This window comes from Epinephelus moara, chromosome 19, assembly GCF_006386435.1.
Source record: "Epinephelus moara isolate mb chromosome 19, YSFRI_EMoa_1.0, whole genome shotgun sequence".
NCBI classification, from domain to species: domain Eukaryota; kingdom Metazoa; phylum Chordata; class Actinopteri; order Perciformes; family Serranidae; genus Epinephelus; species Epinephelus moara.
Window position 1 is genome coordinate 30,087,034 of NC_065524.1, and position 25,611 is coordinate 30,112,644.

At 41.4% G+C, this 25,611-nt stretch overlaps 2 protein-coding genes across 4 annotated transcripts; one reads left to right on the forward strand and one right to left on the reverse strand.

Annotated features, from left to right (window-relative positions):
• Positions 1-1,564: 1,564 nt before the first annotated feature.
• On the forward strand, positions 1,565-6,642 carry adob (2-aminoethanethiol (cysteamine) dioxygenase b). 2 transcript variants are annotated; one of them, XM_050071530.1, is made up of 2 exons: positions 1,565-1,823; positions 3,637-6,642. In XM_050071530.1, exon 2 carries the CDS (start codon positions 3,772-3,774, stop codon positions 4,549-4,551), a length of 780 nt encoding a protein of 259 aa, XP_049927487.1. In that variant the 5' UTR covers positions 1,565-1,823; positions 3,637-3,771; the 3' UTR covers positions 4,552-6,642. The 2 variants fall into 2 exon arrangements, with proteins under 2 accessions (XP_049927487.1, XP_049927486.1); XM_050071529.1 differs by having other exon boundaries at positions 1,565-1,764.
• A 4,844-nt stretch (positions 6,643-11,486) lies between these two features.
• On the reverse strand, positions 11,487-22,177 carry LOC126406725 (early growth response protein 2b-like). 2 transcript variants are annotated; one of them, XM_050071188.1, is made up of 2 exons: positions 14,285-14,491; positions 11,487-14,096 (listed from the first exon to the last, which is right to left on the reverse strand). In XM_050071188.1, exons 1-2 carry the CDS (start codon positions 14,439-14,441, stop codon positions 13,024-13,026), a joined length of 1,230 nt encoding a protein of 409 aa, XP_049927145.1. In that variant the 5' UTR covers positions 14,442-14,491; the 3' UTR covers positions 11,487-13,023. The 2 variants fall into 2 exon arrangements, 1 of the variants encoding a protein (XP_049927145.1); XR_007571733.1 differs by lacking the exon at positions 14,285-14,491 and adding an exon at positions 21,928-22,177 and having other exon boundaries at positions 13,957-14,096.
• Positions 22,178-25,611: the final 3,434 nt, after the last annotated feature.

Sequence of the window (25,611 nt, forward strand, 5' to 3'; positions counted from 1 at the left end):
AATCATTGTGTTTATAGACTTTACAAACATCGGATTAGTCTAAACGGTGATACACTGATGTGAAAAATGTGATGTGATATATATATATATATATATATATAGCTAAAAAAAAGCTGGTTTTCTACCCGGAAGTATTTGTAAACAACAAGGCGATTCCCTCTATAGTCCGGCCGGACGGATGAGTCATGGCCTTGTAAAAGATTATGTTTGTTTCTTTTAGTTGGTGAGAATGTGTCGCCGCAAATGCGACAGACACCCACTAACTTTGACGGCGTTTTCTGCGAGAGCGGCTTAGCCATTTTGTACCGCTATACGTGTTTCTAGTGGGACTATGTTTACAAGCACAAGAGTTCAGCGAGCCACCGAAGGACCGCCCTGCAGACTTACTATTGGTTCTGCAACGTAGGGAGTTCTTTTAAACTCTGAAATTGTATCTGCCCATCTAAACACAAAATCAGGGAGAAAGTCATCAGTCTTTAGTTAAGCAAAGCGTCTAAAGACTGACTTGTGAGTCTAGTAGGAGACCCTGGTGCAGACCCAGAACACACTGGAGGGATTACATATCTCTTCTGGCCTGGGAACACCTTGGGGTCCCCCAGGAGGAGCTGGAAAGCATTAGGAGAGGGATGTCTGGGGTGCTTTGCTTGGCCTGCTGCCTCCATGAACCAGCCATGGATAAGTGGATGTAAATAGATGGATGGACTATCAGGATTCAGTCCATTAAGTACAATAACATTTGGAAAGTCTAGGAAAGCTGCAAGATTAAATCATTTTATCCCCATTCAAGTTAGCAAAGCACATAACCAGAAACTGGCTCGGCTGGCTGAAGTCTCGAGCCCCTGCTCTATGGGCCCAGTGATGCAGAATTAGCACCAATCATACTGCAAAAATAGAGCTTTTTTGGCTTCATATGCCGCTAAGCAACTTCCATTGGAACGCTGCCTGCCTCCAACGCTGTATTTAGGTGTCTTAATACATCCATGCCTTGGATCAGGACCTGCTCCCTATGTCATTTTAAGGTAATGAGAACACAACAATTCTTATTTTTCATGTGATTACACATTAAAGAAAACACTCTAATTTTATTATATTCCATTGCTGCCAATAAACCCCTTTAAATCCTACACAGTGGACCTTTAATCAACATTTAATTATGGTTATTATGTTTGCAAACACTTGCCAACATATTATGTCAGGCTATATATAAACAGAGACAGTGACATCATAGATGTTTGTTTAAGGTGTTATATAATCCCACCAGTGCAGATGTATTATCAGTGCAGTCGGGACACTGTGTTGACTGTATTTGAGTAATGCCTGAGGGCAAAGATCACTAAAAGTTAAATACACTGTGGCATGCTGGGTTTTGTAGTGCTTTGCTTTGGCAGTTACTTGGATGTAATGGTATTATTCATTCACATATACATTATCGTTGTTTATATGAAGCAATGCGACAGCAATAGCAGCCCTATGTTGTCAATTTCTTTATTAAACCTTATTTGTGTCAATGACCACAGTGTTAATGGCCGCCTGACTACATATCCCACAATGCACTTTATGTAAACTGGTGAAGCGCTGTCTGGTGCGGACGTGTTTGACAGTTATTCAAAAATGGGGCACTGAGGTCGATAAGACTGACCGTTCAAGAGACAAATGCTGTCTGAAAATCACCCCCATTGATCCACAGCATCGTGTGTTTGTTGTGTTGTTTTTCGTAAACAAAAAATAACACGAATGAATGAGCACGTGAAGGAGCAATAAGCGGTGAGTTTCAAGCGGTCAATGAACGTGGTGTTGAGCTGACCAAAGAGACGGACAGAGAGGTGAGGTCTCACTCTGCCTTCATTTCGGACCCGGAAGATGTTATCAGATCGTAGCTTTCACTAATTATTATTATTATTATTATTATTATTATCATTTTGTGGTAAAAAAAAAAAAAGGCAGTAAAAAAAATCAAATATTCTTTTAATTCACTATTTTTTTGTAAGAAAAATATACATTTTTTTGTGAAACAAACATTTGGCTCATTTTTCACTGAAGCATTTATTACAGGAAGCTTTAGTTAACATACATTATCCTGTTTCTCATTTAGTTTTTCTTACAATAAAAGGCCAGATTTAAATCTCAATTTGTGTGCCAAGCAGGGCCGTAGCAACAAATGCTGGGTCCTGTACTGAAGCAGTCTCTGTGGGCCCCCCACCATTCCTCTCTAGATCCATCTCTCTCTCATGCATGGATGGATTACTGGGCACAGGTCCAGGGGCTCAAAGTGTTTGGGACCCCCTAGCCTTCACCTTTAAAATGTCAAATGTTACACGTTATATGTACTGACCAAGAAGAAACTCAGACTGACCACAAAGAGACACAAATCCACAAAACAATGTGTAACGATTACAAAGAGATGCAAAACCACCACAAAGTCTGCGTGTGTCGCCCCTTTAGCCTCAAAATCTGCCCATGCTCTCGTGCAGCTTTTGAAATTTTCTTTTACAAAGCAAGTTTGCTTTGTTTGCCTTTTTGGAACCCCAATTTCTCTTTCTTGGGAGAAGACATGACAACGTACGTTGGTCCTCCACCAGCATTAGCAGTCACTAACTCAGCTCTAGCTATGTTTAGAGACAAAACCCCTGTCTGTTTAAAGTGGTAATATCATGTTGTCATGCTACCTCTCCATTCTGTATATGAGGTTCGAAAGCAAAATGGGAATGGAGGTAGTAACAGCGCCAAAACGGTGTGTGTATAAGCAGCATATCTAGCAGGATAGGACCAAGGGCAGGATGGGTGTGACATTTTGATGATGCGTGTGACCCACTGCAGGAGATTAAAAAGCTGCTAGCAGCAGTTAGCGGCTAACTCAAAGAAATGGTAAGAACAATGAGGTCCTGGAGCTCCTTACCCTCCAAGCAGAGGATGAGATCATCAACCATATTCAGGCAAATGATTGTTATTGACACGTTGATGTCATTGTAGTTTAGAAAGCATTGCTGCATAAGTTTTATGTCACACAAGCGGCCGACACTGTTGTGCTACATGTCACACCTTTGACACCTCTGTTGATTGTGGAAAGCCATAATGCCATGTATTATTACACCCTGAAGCAGCATCATGCTGCCATTGTTTAGTTCTGTGTAAAAATGCAAAGGAGGCATAAAGAAGGGACTTTGTAGCAGCTCTATAGCGAGATCGCTATGTAAAAAGGGGTGAAGTCTAGTGCAGGGGGCGGACTAAACTATTCTGCTCCTTTAAAGGATGAAGGGGGGCCCTCACCTCAGAGGGCTTCCCACTATTTAGTTTTTTATACAAATTTCAGTTTTTCGGTCGATTTATTCAGCCAATTTTAATTTATTATTATGGCATTAATGAGGTAGAATTTTTTTTTTAAATGCAAACAAAAAAAAAGTTTAAGATCAGTACATTTAATAGGAGTGACACTCCAGTCAAGTTTTTTTTAAACAATTTGGCTCAGATTTGGGGAATAAATGTTGTTTATTTAATTTTACTACTTTTATTTTATTTTATTTTACTCTATATTGTATTTTGTTTTGTTTTACTTTACTTAATTATTTTATTTGATTTTACTTTTTAAGTTTTGTGTGTAATCAGGCTCATATTAGTTTGTACTACAAACTTCCACAGACCCAAGGAGCAGTGCCTGCGGAGTGAGCCATCTTGTTCCCAGACGATCTTTGGCGCTAGCTAAGGGGCTACAGCTACAGGCTGCAGCTAACCAACGACAACCGGAGACCGGGCAGCGTTGTTCTTCGCTCCGGTATGATGCCAGGTGATAGCAACATGACCTCCATGGTTCAGAGAATAGCTCGGCAGGCTCTGGTCACCTTCAGGAACCCGCCTCGGGTCGGCGAAGAGGCGGGTAAATCTTTCCTGGAGAACCAGAGCAAGCTGAAGAGCCTGATGACGGAAGTGCGGGCGGCGGACCTGAAGCTCGTCCCGCGGAGAGCAGACGGCAGCTCGCCCGGCGTGTCCCCTCACCTCCCGTACCACCACGGCGGGCCCCCGGTCACGTATATGCACATCTGCGAGACAGACCACTTCAGCATGGGGGTGTTTCTGCTGAAAAGCGGCGCCTCCATCCCGCTGCACGACCACCCGGGGATGCACGGCATGCTCAAAGTTATGTACGGCAAGGTCAGGATCAGCTGCTTCGACAAGCTGGAGCGCCCGGCCGGCAGCACGCAGGCGGCGCCGCCGCTGCCCCCGCTGCCCCCGGCCCAGGTGGGCGCTCTGCGCCGCTACCTGCGCCGCTCCACCAATGAGTTAACGGAGGAGAGCGGCCCGTGCGTCCTCTTCCCCGACCGGGACAACCTCCACCAGATCGACGCCGTGGACGGCCCCACGGCGTTCATGGACATCCTGGCCCCGCCGTACGACCCGGACGAGGGCAGAGACTGTCACTATTACAAGGTCCTGACAGAAGCGGAGGTTAAAGACACAGAGCAGAAGGAGAAGGAGGTCTGGCTCATGGAGATTTCACAGCCGCCGGATTTCTGGTGCGGAGGGGAGCCGTACCCGGGCCCGGAGGTCTGCCTCTGATCCACCTGACTGACCTGCTGCAACATGTCATCTTTTCGTCGGGCTGGTCTGGTGTGTGCATCCTGTAGTGGCACAAGGCCGGAGCTTTGGGACGGACAACCTGTGCTAAATGAAGGGTCAATCTGAATCAATAATCCATGTGTCAGCAGCGTTAGGGAGCCAGAATGTAACTGAACAGGTGAAACCACACAGCTCAACTCCAGGTGACCTCATTGTCAGGTGTTGTTAGTGCTGCCCTGCCATGGTGGAGAGCTGCAACTTTCACAGGTGAAATATAATCCATTTCACTTGAGCAAAAATTGGAGCCCCAGGCAGCACTAAACCAACATCCTGTTAGTGCTGTGATCACCCTGTGTGTCTGTGTAGAGCATATTATTGCCAGAAAAGAAAGCAGCTAGGTGAGTAATTGTACTTTTACTGCACTTACTGGTTGTCTTTAGTATGGGGAAACCAAATTACACTCACCAGATGTTACTTTTACCCCCAGAAAGAGACGGAAACACATTTTCATGATGCGTTTCTTTACTTAGTCCTTAATTCTCTGAGGTTATCATGTTCATTTTGGCATTGTCATGTCCAAAATTTCCTCAGTCATGTGGGAGAAGATGTTTAAAAGCAAGTCAATGTGTAACTTTGACCTTTGGTCTTAAAGAAAATACTGCACAGTCACAGATGAGTGACAGGGTGTTCAGTCCCTCTGAACACCTCCACCACATGCACATGGCTTCATCAAGCAGATTTAGTTGATTAAAGGTGGTGTCATTTCGCAACCCAACACAGGAGCATATCATCTCTCAGCTGATAGGTTTCAAATCTGAAAAGCACCATAAATGACAGGCTTACAATATGACCCTACAAGGTATTTCTGCACAATGAATGCCAAGAAGTGACAAAATGATGACGTGCAGGGTGCTCGTGCTGTGTTCAAGAAAAGTCAGGAAGTTTGTCACTTGCGTCCTGGTCAAAGTCTGTGCTTCATGTTTCCAAAATAGGCAATATTTCACTTTCAGTAGTACACAGCAATACTTTTAATAACCTCTAAATGTACAACATTTCAGCTTTCAGTATTGCATGAAGTGTCAAACGCTGATATGTATCTAACACGTGCTGCTGCGTCTATATTTACATGCTGCAGCACTGACACATAATAGTTACAGTTCTATTATAATATTCTTGTTAAAACTTCCAGACTTCTGACAGCGTCTTGAACGCAGCATTGAAAACAATTGTCCCAGCCTGAGTTGAGCTGTCTAGGTGGAAGTATCCCGGGACCACGCAGGGGAAGTGTGTGTCCATGTTTTTTTAACTGTCTTCCTGCTTCAGGCTTTGTGACGTTCGGATAAAGAACTGTTTGAATCTTCAGGTCTGCTTTTGAAGACTCAAATATATCTTAAACTGCTCTTTATTTTTCTCTCTCTGGCTCTGTGGATTAGGACTCTACAAACTGTAAACTGCCTTCTTTTTGTTTCTGGGAAAACGTTTGATCCTCAGGTTTGTTTGTGATTTGTTTCGCAGATGGATTTTTAGGAGATTGAAAGATGTGCACTACGTTATTTGGCCACAAAGTATGAACTGTGTGTGGCTACAACATACAGATTTTAAAAAGGGTTTTGTCGCAGTTTGAGGTCAGAATGAATCAGAACTGTTGAATGTGAGGGTTGGGTTTCTAATAAAGTTTATAGAGTGAGAAGTGGGATGATTTCAAGCTCAGCAGCATATAAAGTGAAGCTGTAAGCACTTACAGTAACGTAACAATATGGTTCAGTGTAGGTTTAATTCAAAAATGCATGTATACATATAGTCATAATAAAATCTCAGCAAAGTTTTGGAAAATGGGACTTTTTCAGATAAGTTTAATTTCAAACTAAGGCGTACTTTGGAAAACAACTTGCTGCACAGTGAATAAGACTGACGGGCTGTTTGTTGTATGACGGTGGGAATAAAGACCGTGCAGGTCTCCTCATCAGCAGAAAGCTTGTTAAATCAGGCCTGAGTCCAGAATCTGATTGTGTGCTAAATGATCAGTACCTGTATCAATGTTTGTAGCCTGTAATGATGGTTAATATAAAATGTGCTGTTTATTTTGCCTAAGCATGTGTTGTGCTTTATTTGCTTCAGAGTGTGATGAGTCGCTCGGGAAAGCACCTTGATTCCTTCAGGACATTTTTGTAGAAGTGCCGTAAAACTTGGGACAGGCCTTTAATTCCTTTCACACAAAACTGTCTCAGTTAAGATGGATAATACGATCAAATTGTTTATTTGAACCAGTATGAATATTACTTGTATAAAAATAAACATCAATTATGAATTATTAATTTGATCCAGCGCCGAAAGACAACGCCTCAGAGAGAAGAAAGTTATGACCCTCGTTTTACTGCACTCGAAAAATATGGTCACGAGCGTACTGACACAACACGATTTTATCCTGTTAAAACAATACTCATAACTTGGATTCATTTTTTATGAAAAACCCTTTTGATTATTTTGATCTGAGGACCCTTACGGACTAAAGGAATACAAATAACTTAGCGGGTTATCAAGGAATAGACGCAAATTTTGACTTTATGAAAGCATCAGAGGAAGGGAGTCTTGTTTTTTTGTCATGGCATTAAATCTAAATGAATTACAGTCTTCTCTGGTGCTCATGGTTTCAGTAAAACCTGACTGAATGATTGATTTTTGAGAATCTAACCAAGCTAATGATGTGTAGCATCTCCATATTGACAAAAAAATTCAAATATTTATACCTGTATGTCTGATATAACTAGCTAATTAGTGTTAGCTCAAGTGGGGAGCCAACAGTCCAGTTTCATACCTCCAAACAGCTTCTATAAAAGTGAACCGCTTGGCCACCAGACCAGGCTTCTAATTGAGACAGGCCTTTATTTATCAAAATGTGTAGCTACACCGGGCCAGTAAAAGAGACTAGGCTTTTAATTGAAGTATTAGGGTATCTTGTTACTCAGTGTGTCTCTGAACATGTTGGCAAAGTAAAATCTCGTGAATCAAGTTGCTGATCTAAACTTTTTTTGCACTCCCGTCAAAACTTTATATTTCCTTTTAACAGGTTGATGGAGAAAGCTCTGTGTGATTAAGGGGTCTGTTTCTGTTTCTCTGTTGGGATCCTGAAGTTAAACGTTTAGTCTGTCACACAGCAGCTGTGTAGGTGTAAATGAATACTGCAGTTTTTTTGAGTAATTCAGGTATTTTTCAAACCGGATCTCACTGGAATCTCAGCCTGTTCTCATTCCTAACTCCTCAAATGCTGCTGCTTTGTCAGCGATGTCTGCAGACACAGACGCACAGAGGCATCTTCTGTGGGGGTATAATATACACCAGGTGTGTATCGGCATCAAACATGGTCTCACAGAGGCACCCTTCTCGGCAGTATTATATGCATTGGGTGGCGTCAGATTGTAACGTCGCCTGCAACTGGGGGGGTGGATGGGTCAAACAAATTCTGGACTTTCACCCATGAATCTGCTGTTTGTTTCCTGTGTGAGGTTTTTTTTCCTAAACCTAACCATGGAATTTTGTTGCCTAAATCTAAGGAAGTAAATCCAAAAAACAAGTGTTTTACCTACATTATAAGTTCATTTTGAAAAAAGACTGTGTGCATGTAACGAGTAGAGACTACATGTCCAATAAAAACCGAAATACATTTTGAAATATATTTAGACATGTAGGTCCACTGACAAAGCGGCGGTGTTTGATGAGTTGGGATTAAGAATTTGTTGTAAAAAGGACCACGACCTCTTAACATCACATTACATAGTGGCACGTAATATGTTAAAATTAGATGCTCTAACGGCTGCAATTTTAAGCAGGTGGTTAACGTTGTGAAACGGTAGCAGTTTGGTTAGGTCTAGAAAAAGGTTGCAGTTTCTATGGCTGACCCAAATGCTTCAAGGCTTCAAATGTTGCCATGGTAATCAACTTCCAAATCACTTTAGATAATAGTCCACTGGTCATGACAAGTAATATTCACTGTGACGTAAGTACCTAAAGTACATAAAATAACGTCAGCGCTGACTTTTGGGCTGTTTTATCTGAATTGCACACTTTTCTTTTAACTATCAGTTCAGCGGTTCTATAAAGTGTGTGCTGTTGCATGGAGTATGCATACAACAGAAACATTTTACTGTGTCATAACATTGCACCATGAACTCTGAGCCTCTTGCTCACTCATATGTCACAGTCCATAGTGTGAAATTTGTAGTACAAGAAAAAGTGTGATTTTGAATACAGCAGATCTAAAAATTATCACTTAATGTTGCCATAGAGATGCAACAAAATGGCATTCATCAAGCTCCTCTCCAGTGGCTCCCTGTAGCCTTGACAAAAACAATATGAATATGGAAATGACTAATGACTATTTTTTTTTACATTTTAATTTTCATGTATCAGTGTTGTAGGCCGAAAGAAATTCGTACATTCTCCAATTGTAAAAATGTGAGGATTTAGTGGTTTGGGGATGGATTTGTTTTCTTTCACTGACAGCTCTGCAAAGTTAAAGCTCCAAATAATCATAAATAGTGCCCTGCACAGTAGCCACCTTGTGTTAAAACATAATAATGAACGTGTAGTTAGACTAGTAGTATGGGCTAATTTAGACTTTAGAATACGTGATGTTACTTTCATGATAAGGCTCAAATATGTTTTGTGACTCGATGCAGATTTTTTTAAATATTATTTTTGGTCAAAAATGGCTCTTTTGATAGTAAAGGTTGCTGACCCCTGACTTAAACACTTTTATGCACTGTCATCCATTATTGCTGCTTCTTCAACCAGCTGTCAATCATCTGTCAGCATCTCAGTCAGTGTGTGTCTTCTGCTGTGCAGAGGACTGTGGGTCAGAAGAGCCAGAAAAGTATGTTGTAGGACATCCTGGTATTTTTGGCATACTGCATTTGATTATGTATTGGGAAATACTAAATATTTTCTGGCATACTATATAGTATGATCATAGTGAAACACACCACTATTTTCATATGGAACATTAACTGTGGTCTCCTGGGTTAAAGTCCTGTGTTTGTTTGAACTGTCCACCACCCCAACCTCCTCCCTGCGCAGACTTTGTCACCCTTTAAAACACCTATGGGGTCGCAACCTTTACGTTTCATTAACATTGTTGAACCAGGGATTGGTGTGTTCACCATGACAAAGGATCCTAACCTAACTGCAATTTTCTTCAATGATGCCATCATGTAATTTTGACATGCCACCTCCACGTAATGTGGTGTTAAGAGGTCGTGGTCATTTAATGTATTTCTTTGAGAGCAGGCTGTATTTTTCTGACACTATTTAAGTCAAATATATGATGCAGGAAGTATACGTCTGCAGATATTACATTAACCCCTCTGCGTGTGTGTCTGTAAGGTGTCCACATACTTTTGACCACAGAGAGTATTTTAAACACACCTAAAAAATGGATTTTGGATGTGTTAAGTAGCTTAAATCGCTGAGTCTAACTTTATTTTTGACAAGAAAATCTCAACCTCACTGTCTATTTAGTAGCCAGAGCTTTTGATAATAAGTCATGATCTTCAGCAGATGGAGTTTCAAACATGGATGGGAAGAGTTTAGAAATTTGAGAAAATAGAAATTTGACAACTAGGCAAACATATTTTACTGTGGAAGGTTATGTGAAAGGATCAAAAGCTGCAGAGGAACCTCTGAATAGAAACTGAGGTGATGTTCTTTCAAAAACACAAAGGTTGGACCGAGTCAATGTTTTGCAAGTCACAAGTAAGTCTTAAGTCTTTGTACTTACGTCCCGAGTCAAGTCCGAAGTCCTAACCGTCTAGTCCCAAACAAGTCATAATGTGAGCTTCACAAGCGGCAACCTCTGGAGCTAAAAAATGAACCCAACACAGAAGTTTCAAAAACTGCAGTTCCTCTCATGGCCACTTGAGGCTGGCTCTGGAAGAGAGTAAATCCCCATAGACCCCCAGGTTAAAATGCCCAACTTCACAGCAGAAATAAACACGTTTACAGCATGATATAAATAACGAGTTTGGTCTCTGTAGCTAATTTCAACATTCATGACAACGGAACGGGGGTTAATTTTTACATAACTCACCTGTTTACATTTCATTAAGGCTTAAAGTTACACATAATTAAGGGCGTGGCCACTTTGAGTTACAGGCTTGTCCTCGGCTTCTCAGTCAGATCCACCCCTCACTCCTCTCCAGCTCCAGCCTCTCGCCCAAATACGGTCACCTCTGGCTCCAAGAAACCAAGATGGTGACAGCTATGCTGAACTTGAGTCTTCAAAACGGGAGTCCACAAACCAACGGGTGACGCCATGGAAGCTACGTTTATTATTTTTACAGTAATTCATTCATTCAATAACGCTAGCCAATTACAGCTCGCTATGTTATTGTTAATCTTGACTTACTGTTCTTTGTGCAATTTCAAATGTCGAACAAACTTAGAAGTTGTGTCTCCATCTGTAATTGACTCGCATGTTTTGCATAGCTACTGCATTTTTTGTTTGTTTTTTATTTTGACCACTGTGTAGTTTTTGTACGCAAACAAACTTATTTTTCAAACTGGCGCTCGATAACGTAACGTTAGTTCTTCATGGGTCTCTCCTGCAACTTGATTTGATGCAGTCGGATTGGTTTTAAAACAAAGTGAATCATCTGTGGAGTCAACTGTTGACTTGCTGGGAATTACTAGTGTTAACGTTATGAAGGGAAATGAACAGAATCATGGCAAACATTTTAAATCAAATTTCAAGTCAAAAGGCTCAAGTACAAATAAAGTCTCGAGTCATTTGTGGTTAACTCCAAATGGAGTTGCAAGTCTCTTTTGATTCTGTTGAGTCTAAAGTCATCAAATTTGACTCGAGCCCAAGTCATGTGAATCGAGTTCACCCCTCTGCAAAAACAACTTATACTATGCCAAAGAAAATCGCAGCAACAACTTGACAAGTCAACATTTATTTGCATTGACAAGAAGCATCAGTCCAGCAGAATAAAAGCTTTAGTGCTTGACTCGTTTGCATAAAAATTATAAAACACAAAAAACAGAACTTTTATTTGTCCAGTGACTCTTTCTCTCTTTATCTCACATTCATCAGGTAGAAATGCTGGTTGGATCTTTACAAGTATCAACAGGTCTGTGCATACACCTGAAAGCATCCAGAAATAAAAATCTAACCCAAAAAGTAAACAGATTATCAGGCTACAGTCTCATAAAGTCCCAACATGTGCTGTGTATAAACCAAAGTCCCATTCTTCATCGGGTAAATTAAACATTGTTTCGACATTTCTAATATGATACAAAAACCAGGTTAAAAAAAAGCTTCATTTTGCTGCGTCTAGCGAATTAAATTGTCACTGAGTTTCCCACTTTAGCCCCGCCCTGATTTGTGATGTCACAGTTTCTCTTGGGTGCACTCTGACATCTCTGTTTCCTCACTCCAAGTAGCTTAATATTTTAAATACTGTGCAGCAGAGTCAGACTAAAATAGTGAATGTAATTTCTGTTTGGCATCTGTTTTATGTTCAAACTTTCAAAATGTCGACACATTTTCGTGCCATTTCGTGTGTCTGTCTCATGTAAAAACGTCTTCTAACTTTAATATGATATCATTTCAGTTACGGTTTTGAGCATTTGTGATGTAGCTACCATTTAACAGTGGAGGAGAGGATGTGAAGATTCCCAGCTCACAATTAAATTTACATGATCAGAGATGGGATGAAGCTTAAATTACATTTTCCTGACCACAGAACCAAAAAGACAAATTGTAGAAAAGTGAAACTATCTCTCTGTGTTTTGGGGGGAAATGGGTGCACAAAGTTTAAATAAGGGTCCAAAAGCTCCCTCTGACGTCACAATGACTGTATATTTTCTGTTTTTTGTGCATTTTACTGCAGTTAAATGAAGCCAACCCACCGACAGCTGGAGGCAGTGCAGCAGCAGGAAAACCCCTCCTGCGTCACTCAGCTGACCTGCAGGATTTTGGCTTCGCGTTTGCAGCCTGAATTGTAATTGAATCCCTGAGAATATGAAGCATAGACAGTAGACACAATGCCTTGCCACGGAGCACTAAAGCAAGCTGTAGCAGTCGGGCACATTGTGTTTTAAAGAGCGTTAGCACACCAGCTGTTACTGCCTTTAGTGTAAACCAAACTGCATTTACATTTCATATAATTTAACCCCAGAATGTTCAGCTCCTTTTGTGTTATATTTCTGGTTATAATCTGCACCACAGACTGATGACTGAGGAGTTATGTTTTAGTTAATGTGATAAATAATGACTGAACACCTCACTGAGAACTCAGATTCTCCCTGTTGTTTTTAAAGATATGGCTTCCAAATGTTTTCCCATCTTTTGTGAGAACAATATAAACTACAGAATATAGATTTGGGGTCTTTTGGCAGACAGACTGTGGCAGGAGCTGATCCAGGTCAGATTCAGAAAGTTTACATTCAGCAGCTTCGGGCAGTGCGCAGTGAGAATTAGGACGCAGAGGACTTTTTCTCCTTCTGCCGGAGATGGATCTTCATGTGCCTCCTCCTCTCGTCACTCCGGGCGAACTTCCGCCCACACTGGTCGCAGGAGAAGGGTTTTTCCCCGGTGTGCGTGCGGATGTGGGTGGTGAGGTGGTCGCTGCGGCTGAAGTTCCTCATGCAGATGCGGCACTGGAATGGTTTGTGCCCGGTGTGGATGCGCAGGTGTCGGCTCAGCTCGTCCGACCTGGAGAATCTGCGGTCGCAGCTCTCAGCCGGGCACGGGTACGGCCTCTGGTGGACGGGCGTCTTGCTCGGCCGGTTCGGGTACTTTCTGGGTCTCAAGATGGGTCTGAGAGGGAGGTTCTGGTGGCTGGGGAAAGCGGCAGCCATCGGACCCTCGGCGGCCGGCGAGGGCGCACCGAGCGTAAAGTTCCTGATGGTGTTGAGAGGAGTGAGAGGCGGAGGCACCCTGAGGGAGTCTAGCGGGTATGAGAGGGATTTCCTCTCTGGGAAAGCCGTCTGGATATCTCTCTGGCAGCTCTGCTGGTAGAAACCTCCGTACTCAGGCATGATAGACAGCAGCGCGGCGCCTTCTACGGTCGGTTTGGGCACAGGGTTGTAGGATGGAGGTGGGTGGTAGGACACGGCGCAGGTGGACGTCGCCAGGTACCCCCCTGCCGACTGATCCTGGTACATATCCCCACTGCATGAGTAGGAAGGAGCTGGGTGATGGTGGGAATGAGGGTGAGGAGGCGCGTACATGTGGCTGATGTCCGGCTGGCCGTGCGCCATGGTGCCGTCCCCCGCGTCCGCTGCGTCTCCCCCTCCTTCTCCTCCTGCGTAAATATCGGGTGACCCTGAAAACGATCCAGACACCGTGGCCGGTCCTGGGGTGGCGATGTCAGCGCTGATCACGTTGATGACGTCCCCCGGTGTCCACGGTCCCCCCACGCCTCTGGAGTCCACCGAGAACTTGCCGGTGAACGCCACGGGGTGCGTGCGTAAAGTTGCCACGCACTGCGCCAAGTCGCCGTGGAGAGATAGCTCAGGTGCGCTTTTGCCCTCGAACAGAAGACCACCTGGAACATGTAGAAAATCACAGGTTAGAATGCAAATACAGGATCATATTAACCCTTTGATTTCAGGACACGGTTGCCATCTTACGCGCAACACTCCACGATGATGATTAAAGACATTTTTGGTGCAGTTAAAGTTAGTGCTTTCATCCAACCAAGCCACGCCAGAACAATATGACACAAATTCTTACCGCTGCCATTCTCATCAGGTTTCCCTCCGTGCTCTTCCTCCCCTACGGCCTCTTCTTTAAAAACAATCGCGCCCTCCGCTGTGTACACATTTTTAGGAATACTGTCTACAATGCTGCTGAGAGACACAGAAACCTCATCCGCTATTTTAGCTGTCATCCTGTCTTTGAGATGAAGATCAGATTTAAGCTGATTATATATTCAAGTCCAACTGGATCTCAAACATTTTGTCTGTTCCGCCTCTCATCTCTTGTAAATAGCTCCTGGATGGTGCAGTATGGTTATAAAGGGAATCTCTGGGTGTCCCTTTACGTCATTCACCAAATATGGACTTGGGTTTGTAAAAAAAAAAGAGAGGGAACTCCAGAAATAGGACTGGTGGAGCTCACCATGACGAAACGGGGAAACAATTAAAATTACATGTTGGAGTTTAACTAAATACAAAACTCTCGCCTCATATATGATTGTTGATTTGGGGATTTTATTTGAACATGAATCCCAAACATAAGCACGTGCTTCATGCTGCTGTCAGACTCATGTAAAGGGGGACAAAAAGCTCATCATTCGGAATTCCGGTCACACTTTCTCCATAAATGGATTCTCCGGTCGGTGAGGTGAGAGGATCTCGGTCTGCTTATATGGCTGGTATCCGGGTAAATTTGTGTTGCATTGTTTTGTCTTTGTGCCAGCTGAGCCCACACACTGACTGCACAGACCCATTTGTTTTCTCTCTTGCCTTGTCAGGAACAGATTACTGCTCTGACTGAGTCCTGCTATTGTTGGCCCGCTGAGATAGATGGGGTGATTAGTGACAGAATAATCATTTAATTCATTTCCTCCAGAAGCCGGTGGGTCTTGGTGATTGTTCAAAAAATGGTTTTATGATTGTTGAAGATTTAAAAGCAGACACAAAAGCAGCTACAGTAGGCCTGTGTGTTAGTCCTGCTGATAGATGGAGAGCAAACCTGCAGCTGCAACCGTCTGTAATCTGACAGACATTAAAACCACTCCATTATATGCTACAAACACATTTTAATAGAATTCTCTGAAAAGATGAGGCTGTTTTTAAACACAAAAATTGTTTCTGTTTTTGTTCATAAACAATAAAATTACCATCACATGTATCTCATTTTCATCTTGGTTTTAGGCATAAGGCATTATTTTTGGTTAAAGGTGCCCTCTCCGATTTTGTTCCAGCATCCACCAGTGTCGTCACATCCCAGAATTTATTTAGAGATCACTGTCGAAACTAAATTTCCAACATCAGCAATCTACGTTTGAGGGTAAATACAGAACGATGTTTAATGGCCAACCCGGTCTCGCTCTGAAGTCGTCGAAATCCTGCACTTGGGCAATGTCATACACTGACGAAACAAGCCATCCTTTAACGTTGGCATGTGGCTGGTTGCTGTTATAGTTTAATGGCTAACACTAACTTTCACCTGGGACAGCGGTGTTTGCGTCACGTAAGATTATAAAGCCAAGCCCTGTTCTTTTTTCCTAAACCTAACCACGTGCCTTAGATGTTGAAAGGAAAAAAAGTTAATTCAGGTTGTTTGTAGACGTAGTGCATTTATTTTGAAAGAGACTGTATGCAAACGGTAAATTTCCTGTGAACACAGAAGTGTATTTTGAAAGAAGACAATTCATGTAACAGCACAACTTGACACAGTGTCCCAGAGTGTTGCCATCCAATGCACCCAGGGTACCTTTCACGTGGACGTGGAATGACCATGACCAAACGTTGATATGTGACGAGGTTGGAGTGAGAATGTGTTGCAACAGTGAAATGACTCGTTTCAATACCAGAATTTGATCCAGTCGGTCCGATAACATTTCTAAAGTGTAAAAAAAAAAAGCCTCATGGTCAATCATTTTATCCTCATTCAAGCTAGTGGAGCGCTAAACTGTAATTAGCAGCTCAGCCGCCGTAGGTCTTAAGTGCACTTGGTCTATGGGTTCCATAGTGTGAAAGATCCGGGTATTTTCATACCGTCCGAATCAAGGTTTTTTTTTGGCTTTGTGCACCACTGAACAACTTTAATAGGAATGAACGTCTTTCTGACTCCACACCTCCAGGTGGTTTTATTTTCAAAGTTGTAGTCTTCAGACCCAACTCACCTTCAGGACATTTATCAGACCACTCACAGCTCCCTCTGAGACACTAAAGGCTTTATACAACTTTCAAAACACGCAGTAGAACTCCCCAACATCTGGAAACACAATGAGGTGGAAAGTCAATGGAGTTCATGAAATCCTCTGCAGATAGTCATGGTCCTCAGAAGATGAATCCCCTGAACCTTTCCTTTGGCAACATCCACGGATCAGAATTTCTTTTCATAGTTTAGAGTCTCCTTAAATGTAACACGTTACAGCTGTAACATGTATGTTTTCTCTTGCTACATAAATGTCATCATGTGGACATGTGGCCAATACACGAGCAAACATCCCTGCGAAACATCACCAGGATTCCTCCACTCTGCAGCTGGAAAACCAGCTGAACACAAACTAAGTCAAAATTAAGATCCAGGGGTGTTTTTCAAATAGATAAATAAAATCAGGTAGGGAAAAAGTGTATGTATCAATATCGGTATCAGTTGTGGGCCAAATAAATTGTTATATAACGGCATATCGGATATAGACAAAAAAAACAATATTGTTTTTTAGCCGTGTTACAACCGTAACTCACACTGTTACAAAAGCCCCGTTTCCACTGAGCAGTACAGTTCAGTTCAGCTCTGTACGCTTTTTTTCATTTCCACTGTGAAAAGTTGTGGATGGTACCAATGGAACCGTTCTGTACCGTCCCCATGTTTGGTCCCCCCTCTGTTGGGGTACCTAGCACACAGATCTGGTACTAAAAGGTGGAGCTGTGAACACTGCAGTCTGATTGGTCAGTAGAGGACGGTCACTCTGCTCAGGGCTGAGTTGTGTCTGGTTTTGAGGCTCATGTAACCACTGTTCATACTGTGGAGAGTTTTATTAGTAAACTGTAACTATAAAATGAAAGGATGTTTTGCTGCCTCTCACAGCAGCTGGAGTCTGAGAAAAAATAACTTAATTCACTGGGCCGACTGCTGGTGACTTTTAAGGTGGAACGTTTACTTGTAATGTTACTCAGTGCATGAGTTGACGACATGAATCAATCAGCACACCTTAAATTTCAGTGTGACAACTTTGACCATGAGTTTAGTTTTTAAATGACATACACTTTTAGTAATGAGTGGATCTTCAAGCGTTTATATATGTTAATTTTGACCAGGTTATGTGAACTGCATATGACTGAACTCCGGCAACACTAAACCCCTGAGCTTGCCTGAGAAGGACTAAATGCACAAACCCGCTATTTTTAAATACCCCACAGAGGGAGACTCTCACTGCAGCCTGTTTTAGTTTGTTCTGAAAATCTCGGCATGCAGCCTCGTTCTGTGGACGATAAACAAGGTGTAGTCTTCCATCTGTGTCAGATGAGTACCGTTTGAGGTGGGAACTCTAGGGTCTAGGTACCATGTCTGAAGGGTTACTGTTGGTTCCAGAGGTACCATACCGAAAATGTTTGGTGGGAACGGGCTAAAGACTCACATGTGCTTCATTTGTAACATTGGACAACATCCACACTTGGTTCAATTGCTCACAACTTGTTTCTTCTATGGTAAAACTGTAAGTGGTTTATGATAGCAAGAACATGTAGGCTGTTTGCATGAAAATATTACACATATAGGTAAAATAATCTCTGAGTAGAAGAGTAAAAAGTGAAAATGTTACATCCCCTATGAGGATGAACCATTTTTGTCTTGAACACATCATGAGCGTTCCTCCAGCACCATCCTCAAGACCAAACTTCCTCCTCAGAGGATGAACCCCTTTGATTTTAAACACCTCGTAAGCTTTCCTTTGGTATTCACCAGGACAGAAAATCAGGACGGAAAAGACTGAATCCTTTAAGATGTGTGGAGTGTAAACAGAACATATTTAAATCTGTTTGATTTGCTGATTAGATGATTAAAGAGCTGTCGAAGCCGAAGCCTTCTGCTGCATCTCTGAGCTGTGGAGACGAACACACAGCGAGCAGGAGGACTGCAGCTCCTCGAGCCTTTTGAACGCCCACAGTTACAAAAATGTTGGTGTGTATTGTCGTTGTGTGGCGAGCCGCCCACCCTGTGGCAGATGGGGGTTTGGTTGGTCCGTGCGCGCACTCACACAATCACACACACACACACACACACACACACACACACACACACACACACACACACACACACACAGGAATGAACAAGCTATGAAACCAAATGCACGCACTTAGGAAACACACACATTTCTCGCAAACACTCCCACACACACACACACACACACACACACACACATGCATACACACAAAAAATACACACTTTCACTTGGTGTTTCTGTAACAAACATAAACACCAACACACACACTTTCTCTGTCAAAATCTGTCAAACAAACACACACAAACCCACCCACATACACACAAAATCTTTCTTTTTCCTCTCTCCACACACACCAACACGTGCACGCACACACACACACACACACACACACACTGCTCCGTGGGGACGTTGCCCTGCTTCCACCCTTCGCCCACGCTCCTCCAGGCCGCCGAGGCTCTGGGGGGTTTTTGGTTTTGTGTTTGGTGGCTCGAGGTGTCAGCCGGGGGTCCGGGCAGCTCGGCAGACCCCACCACGCCGATTAATCATCTGTCATCTACGGTTTTTGTTAATATGGATCTTTGTCTTCGTCCTCAAATGACACTCAGGTCGGGCTAGCCGGCCTGCTTACCGCCTGCCGCCCTCGTTTTTCATTTTTTGCAGCCGAAAAACAACCAAACTGCCTCTTTTCTGTGTCTCTTTCTCCAAGTCGAAGGTTTCGTGCGGTCATCTGCTGCTCGAGTGAAATGTGCGACCTTTTTTGACCTCATAGTGACACCTCACTTTTGTCACATCAAAAGTATTGGAGCAGGAACCAAACAATAGGTCGCTTGTTGTCTCTCTGACGAAGAAATCTGAAGATCTTTACCTTTAATTCCAAAACTCTTTCACAAATCCTGCACTCTTTTTTCCATTTGTGTAATGCTAACACCTGCTAGCTGCTTACACATTTTTCATGCATTCTTCAGACTTGATAAAAGCATTTTCGTGACATCAAATCTAAAGAGATAAGAGGTCACAAATCCTTTTTTCAGTTCTCCACAAACTTTGGCTGCCTTCTTTCAAACTTCCCATTCATCTGTTTATAATTTTAAGGACCAAATATTAGAGTTCTCGATATTTTGAACCTGAACGCTTCTCCTTTGCTGCAGGCAGCAACCCAGTTTCTCCACATGTAACAACGTAGTTTCATCCTTACACTTCTTTTATGCTTTTCTCCTTTGACAAAATCAATAGGTGTTACTTTGAAAATACATCAAACCCATTTTCAAAAAAAAAATCCCCATCCCTGAGAGACAAAACCTCGTCAGGTTAAATCATTTTCTGTCTACAAAAGACGCTCAGACTTTAAATAAACACCATAAATCATCTGGATTTTCTGCTACCTTTCATGTCAGGAGAGTAGGTGTTTTATTTTAAATGGGTGATGACTCATTTAGGAAGGAAGCGCTTCTCCTGGTTTTTCCTGCAGCACAAGTTTGGGTTAAAACCAAGACTTATGTTATGAAATGCTGCAAGTAAGTGTTTGATAAATGATCCACCGAGGCCTGAAAGTACCTGATAATCCTTTATGAGAGTACGTTATGTTAAACCCGTAGGTGTTGTTAAGTTTGTTGCAGCTGGCTTACACACGACGGGGTGCTTGGATACCAAATTAAGGCGCCATAAATCACTCTGATACGCTCCTGGGCTTTTTATTAAATTTGTGGTGTCGCTCACATTTAGCATTCGGGGATGAAACTCTCGATCAAGCTGCAGATGAGTCAGGGTTTGGAAGGTTTTGGCGATGAACCCTTCTAACCAAGCCGTCAATAGAAGCGATTGCATATTCATGGGAAATGTATTGACTGCTGAGTGTCGGATAATAGACAGGCACATCAATGGCCGCGGGGCTGCAGTGAATGGCTTCAACGCTATCTCCGGGACCCAGAATGTCTCGTCGGTTACTCTCAGAGCTCATCAGCTGATATCACACGAGGATAATTACCTTTCTGGAAGTTTCAGATCACTTTTTATTATTGACAAAGGCGCAGAAACACAGACGGGATAAGTCCTCATGTGTTGAGTTTTTAAAACTGGCTGTTTGGGCCTCATCCAAGAAACTACAAGAACATTTTCAGGTTACATTGTCCGGCTGCAGAAGCACAAATGAAACAAACTACCAACTGACAGATGAAAGAAAACTAACACACACAGTTATGTGTTAGCTCACCAAAAAAAGCCATGAAAACAACGGAGATGTTGGCAAAATACACATAATTATAAAAGCAGGGACAATAATTCAGCTGCAAACACAGCACACTGAATGAAAAATCTGCTCCTACCATTTTACTGTGACAATTTCTAAAAATATTTCAAATCAGAGCTGCTTTATCAGCCAAATGTTCAACAATGCTGCGCTCATGTCAGAAAAAGGATTCAACCAGACGATTTAAATACAAATGCATTACATTTTAACCACAAATTACCAAGAAAATCTCCAAATTAAGACTTTTATCCGGCAACCAAATTAGAGGATGAGATTACTGATTATCTCCACAATATATTACCTCATTACGTTCTCGATAAATTAGTTATTTTTTTGTCTATTTATTTCTAGAAAGTAGAGACAAATGCAGACCAACTGCCCAAAACTCCAGAGATATTTGACTTACAACCACAGAGAAACAAATCCTCACATTTAGCTCTGGAGAACATTCAGTAGTTTTACTTGAAAAACTGACTGAAATGATTCATCAGCTTTTAAAATAGTTGCAGAATTTCCCGAGTCGACTGACCAATTAACTGACTAATCATTTCAGCTCCACAGTAAATCAAATACATCCAATTTGCCATAAAAAGTGACACTTACTCTGACAAAGTGATGAAATATTCACAACTAACAACTGACTTTAGGCCTTTTGCTGCCTCCTGGTATCGTCACACTTTAGAAATCACAGAGTTTGCACCAAATTCAGTGCTAATGACAGAGAGACATGTGGAAACAATACAAACTCCTCGTATATTTCACACAGGAAGCACAATATAAGTACACAGAACTTCCTCTATGAAAACACTAGTTAAATATTTTTCATACAGAATTTAACAAAAACTAAAGGCCTCAAATTTTTAATGTTGATTGTATCTGTCTATTTTCTGTTTTCTGGGTATTTCAGCCACTATTTGGGCGTGCTTAATATGTTTTTTATCGTATCTTTATCACACACAAACACATAAACCCTCTCACACTAGCTGATGTAAACGTAAAAAGCAATAAACAGATATTAAAGCAGCACATCAGGTGACACAGGATGATCACTATGAACAGAAATCAAGCTCTAAAAAGAGGTGATGTGTTTTTTCACTTGTGTTTTCTGTCTTTTTGATGCCAAATTCACTCAGTTCAGCTTTTTATCAGCAATAAACTCATCATGATGATATATCTCCACCTTCTCCCTGCTTTTACACCTTCATGTGACAAAAGAACAAGTATCAAACTCACTTTAAAGCTGCACTGAGGAGAAATCCTCCGTGTCCTGCGTCCAGCGGGCCTCCTCTTCACTGAGAGACGAAGGGATGGATGGAGAAAGAGAAATAGAAAGAGAAAGGGAGGGATAACATGGAGAGAGAGCGGAGATGTTCCTTGAGGTGAATGGAGCTTAACGTTTGTCGGTCCGACCACAAAGTTACCCGCTCTGGATTTCTGGCTCGCCCCCGGAAAGGGTCATCATCACCCGGGGTCTGAGTGGGCTGTCAGTGACAAAAAGACACAGAGACACAGAGGCAGAGAGAAAATGTAGGGAAGGGGGGGAGAAACAATACGATTGTTCCCACCTCACTTTGCTTCCACCCTCACAGTTAAAATTGTTATGGTAATGAAGTGGATTTTTTGCTGGACAGCAGATTGTAACAGAGGGATGTTTCTTCGACTGGAAGTGGAGGCCGGACGTGTTCGAGCTGGCAGCTGCTAATCTGGACACGAAGAAGAAGATGATGAGGATGATGTGTACAAACACTTTAAATATTAGATAGATAAAATACCTTTATTTGCCATTTGTAGACCTGCACGCAGTCTGGGTACTTAGGAATACTTGTGTCTCTAATGATGCCCTGGGCTTTACATTTACTTAAGTAAATGTGTTATCAGCAAAATGTACTTAAATGTACATTGTGACGATACATTTTTCAGCTGATCCAAGAGAGTTCTTTAAGAGTTTATATAGCTCAATAAGTAGGAGAATTTTCTCAACACATAAAGGAACACTTCTTGTCCACTTTTCACTGGACAGAAAGGGGATGAAAAACTGTCATCTGAAAAGTAACTAAAGCTGTCAGATGAATGTAGTGCAGTAAAAAGTACAATATGTATCTATGAGATGTCGCAGAGGAGATGGAGCAAGTAGCGTAAAATGGCCACACTCGAGTAAAGTACCTTGAGTTTGTTCTTAAGTTCGGTACTCACTGCCAAAATATTACAGACCCTCAGTTTTTGAATTTAAAGTAGGCCTATACTCCAAAGGTCACTTTTTTGCAACCAATAATATCACGACACCCATCAATCAATCTACAACTTTTAGCCACACAGAGCTAAGCTTCATTAGTTAGCTAGGTAGCAACAGCATGCTATGTAATCCCGCCTGTTTCACTCAGAAATAGAACACGATACTGAAGCTACAAACTCTTAAGATGCTGTTTCATTGACTTTTACATATAAGTAGCCTATTTGTATTTACTTTTAGGAAACTGTCAAGTCGTAAAAGTCCAAAAAATATGCAAAAAGAAAATACAAATTCACGTATGCTTCCGTCCACTCCTGCTGTGTGATTATGAGTTCACTGGGTGGTGGAGCTAGTGGTGCTAATGCTCCAGTTGATGCCGTTACACCACTGCAGGAGAAGAAGAGAAGACAAAGAGAAGAGGTTATTATCGGAGCTCCGGTCAAATCTCACAGGATGGAAATATGACATTTCTGTTTGTTTCATGCACTAATGTGAGGAAGGTTACAGCCTCTTCATCGCTCCGCACACATCTGATGTTCTCAGTGCTTCACTTTCAGCCACACTCTTCATGCACGTCATCATTTATCCATGAAGTCTGTGTCTGCTTGTTTTTACACCTCAGACGAGGAGAAGCTTTTTTGTGACATTAAACAACAACAAAAAAAGAACATTTTTTTGTTTTCATTTCATGTGTGTCTTTGAATTCATGCATGCATAAATGTGTGTGTGTGTGTGTGCATGTGTGTGTTAGAGGGGTTGCCAGAGCAAAAAGGGCAACCCCCTCGTCCTCCTCAGGGGGCTGAGTGGGCGGACGGTCCACAGCAGATGGATTGCTGCTCGACACTGGTCACTTCATAAACCTGAAACACATTTATAATATTAACATGATAGTTTTGATTTATTTATTTAAATTGTTTTTTTAGTCATTGAATTGAAATACTGTGTTAAAAAGTGTTAGTTTTTATGGAGTGAGAGGAGGTGTTACTGAAATTAATTCATCTGTACATTTCTGTGCCCTTTGTGTGTCTTTGTGTTGTTATATATATGAATATCAAATAGATATTCAGTTTTTATTTAAATAAAAAGCCATACAATATTGTGTGTGTGTGCAAATGAATGTTTAGAGCAGCAACCAAAGTGTTTGTTGTTTTTATTTTGTTTAATATTAAAGTAAAAGTTAAACATGTCTGTAATAATTATAATTACATTCATAAACATGATTGTGTGTATGTGAAACTGCTAGATTGAGTTCTCTCATAGCAAACCTGTTTTCTCATGGTGTTTCAGCTGAGTGTTTCTAAAAGCAGAAAACAAGGTTTCTGCTGATGTCTGAAAAAATGGTTATCTACTATTGCACCATAAATAAAATAGATATTAATAAAAATTAAAACATTTAACAACTTCAGCTCATATGAGCCTTCAATGGCTGTCTGCTCCAGTAGTGCCCCGAAATAATGTTATTTTGTAGGAATATTTACATTTGTTTAGTATATATATACACAAGTAGATTTATTCAGCCAACACAGCAGAAACACTGTTAGGCCTCGGCATCCAAGGCTTCAGCCCTGAATGTTTTATGAACATCCCCAGATCTGAACATAAAGACTAAGTCCCTTTTTCAAAAATAAGAATAGGCCTTAAAATAAAATAGAATAATTTCAAATAAATAAATATAAGCTTTGGATGGTGTCATTCCATTCATGCATTAAAGTAAAAATAATATGCTTTTGTTGACCAAAAAGGTAAGTTTTGGTCCTCTGTTTCACACACTTTAATGCTGCAGCTGGTAAAGGTGAAGCTCTTTTTAAATACTTTATCCACTGCTGGAGAGTTTAATCTATAATAATACATCATAATTCATTAGTTGATTCTATTTTGGGTTATTAATCTGATGCTAAAAAGTAACTACAGCAGACGAATAAATGTAATAAAGTAAAAAATACAATATGTCCCTTTGTAGAGGAGCATAAAGTAGCATAAAATGGGAATACTTATTTACGTGTACCTCAAAACTGTCTAAATTTTAATGATAGCTGTTGCAAAGTATTCTCTTTCTACTCTGTACTGATTACTAACAACTACTTATATTTAAATAAATGTTTTAAAGGCAAATAAGATGCCAGAGAGCATAAAAAAGCATCAAAATTGTCAATTTATGTCATGTAGGATCCCCCATGCCCCCCTACAGTGGTCTGGGCTAAACCCCCAGTGTCCGTAAATCCTAGAAACACCCCTGCAGCTTAGGGCGATCCTCTGCTACCACGTGGAGAACATGCTGTAATTAGTTTTTTTGCATAATTTATTACAATAAAATGACTAAAATTGTGCTCACTGCACATTAAAGATGTTTTGAACAAATATTAGACCTACATAAAACAAATTAAGAGTGTTTCTAAAGTATTTCACTGAATAAATATCCTCCTAAAAGTATAATGAATTATTGTTTTTTTTTAATAAAGACCTATAATGTGTGCATTAGAGTGTTAGGAAAAAAATTCAGAGTAAGTGTTAATAAGAATATTTCAGATAAACATCATTGTTGACTGCACCAACAGTTTTCAGTACAATGTCGCCACCTAGTGCAACTATTCCGGTACTTATACTATACTATCTCCCGTCATGCTCCGCGCCGAAGCCATCACGTGTGTCCTCCTGACCAATGGTGTCGTTTGTTTGGCCGTCACTGT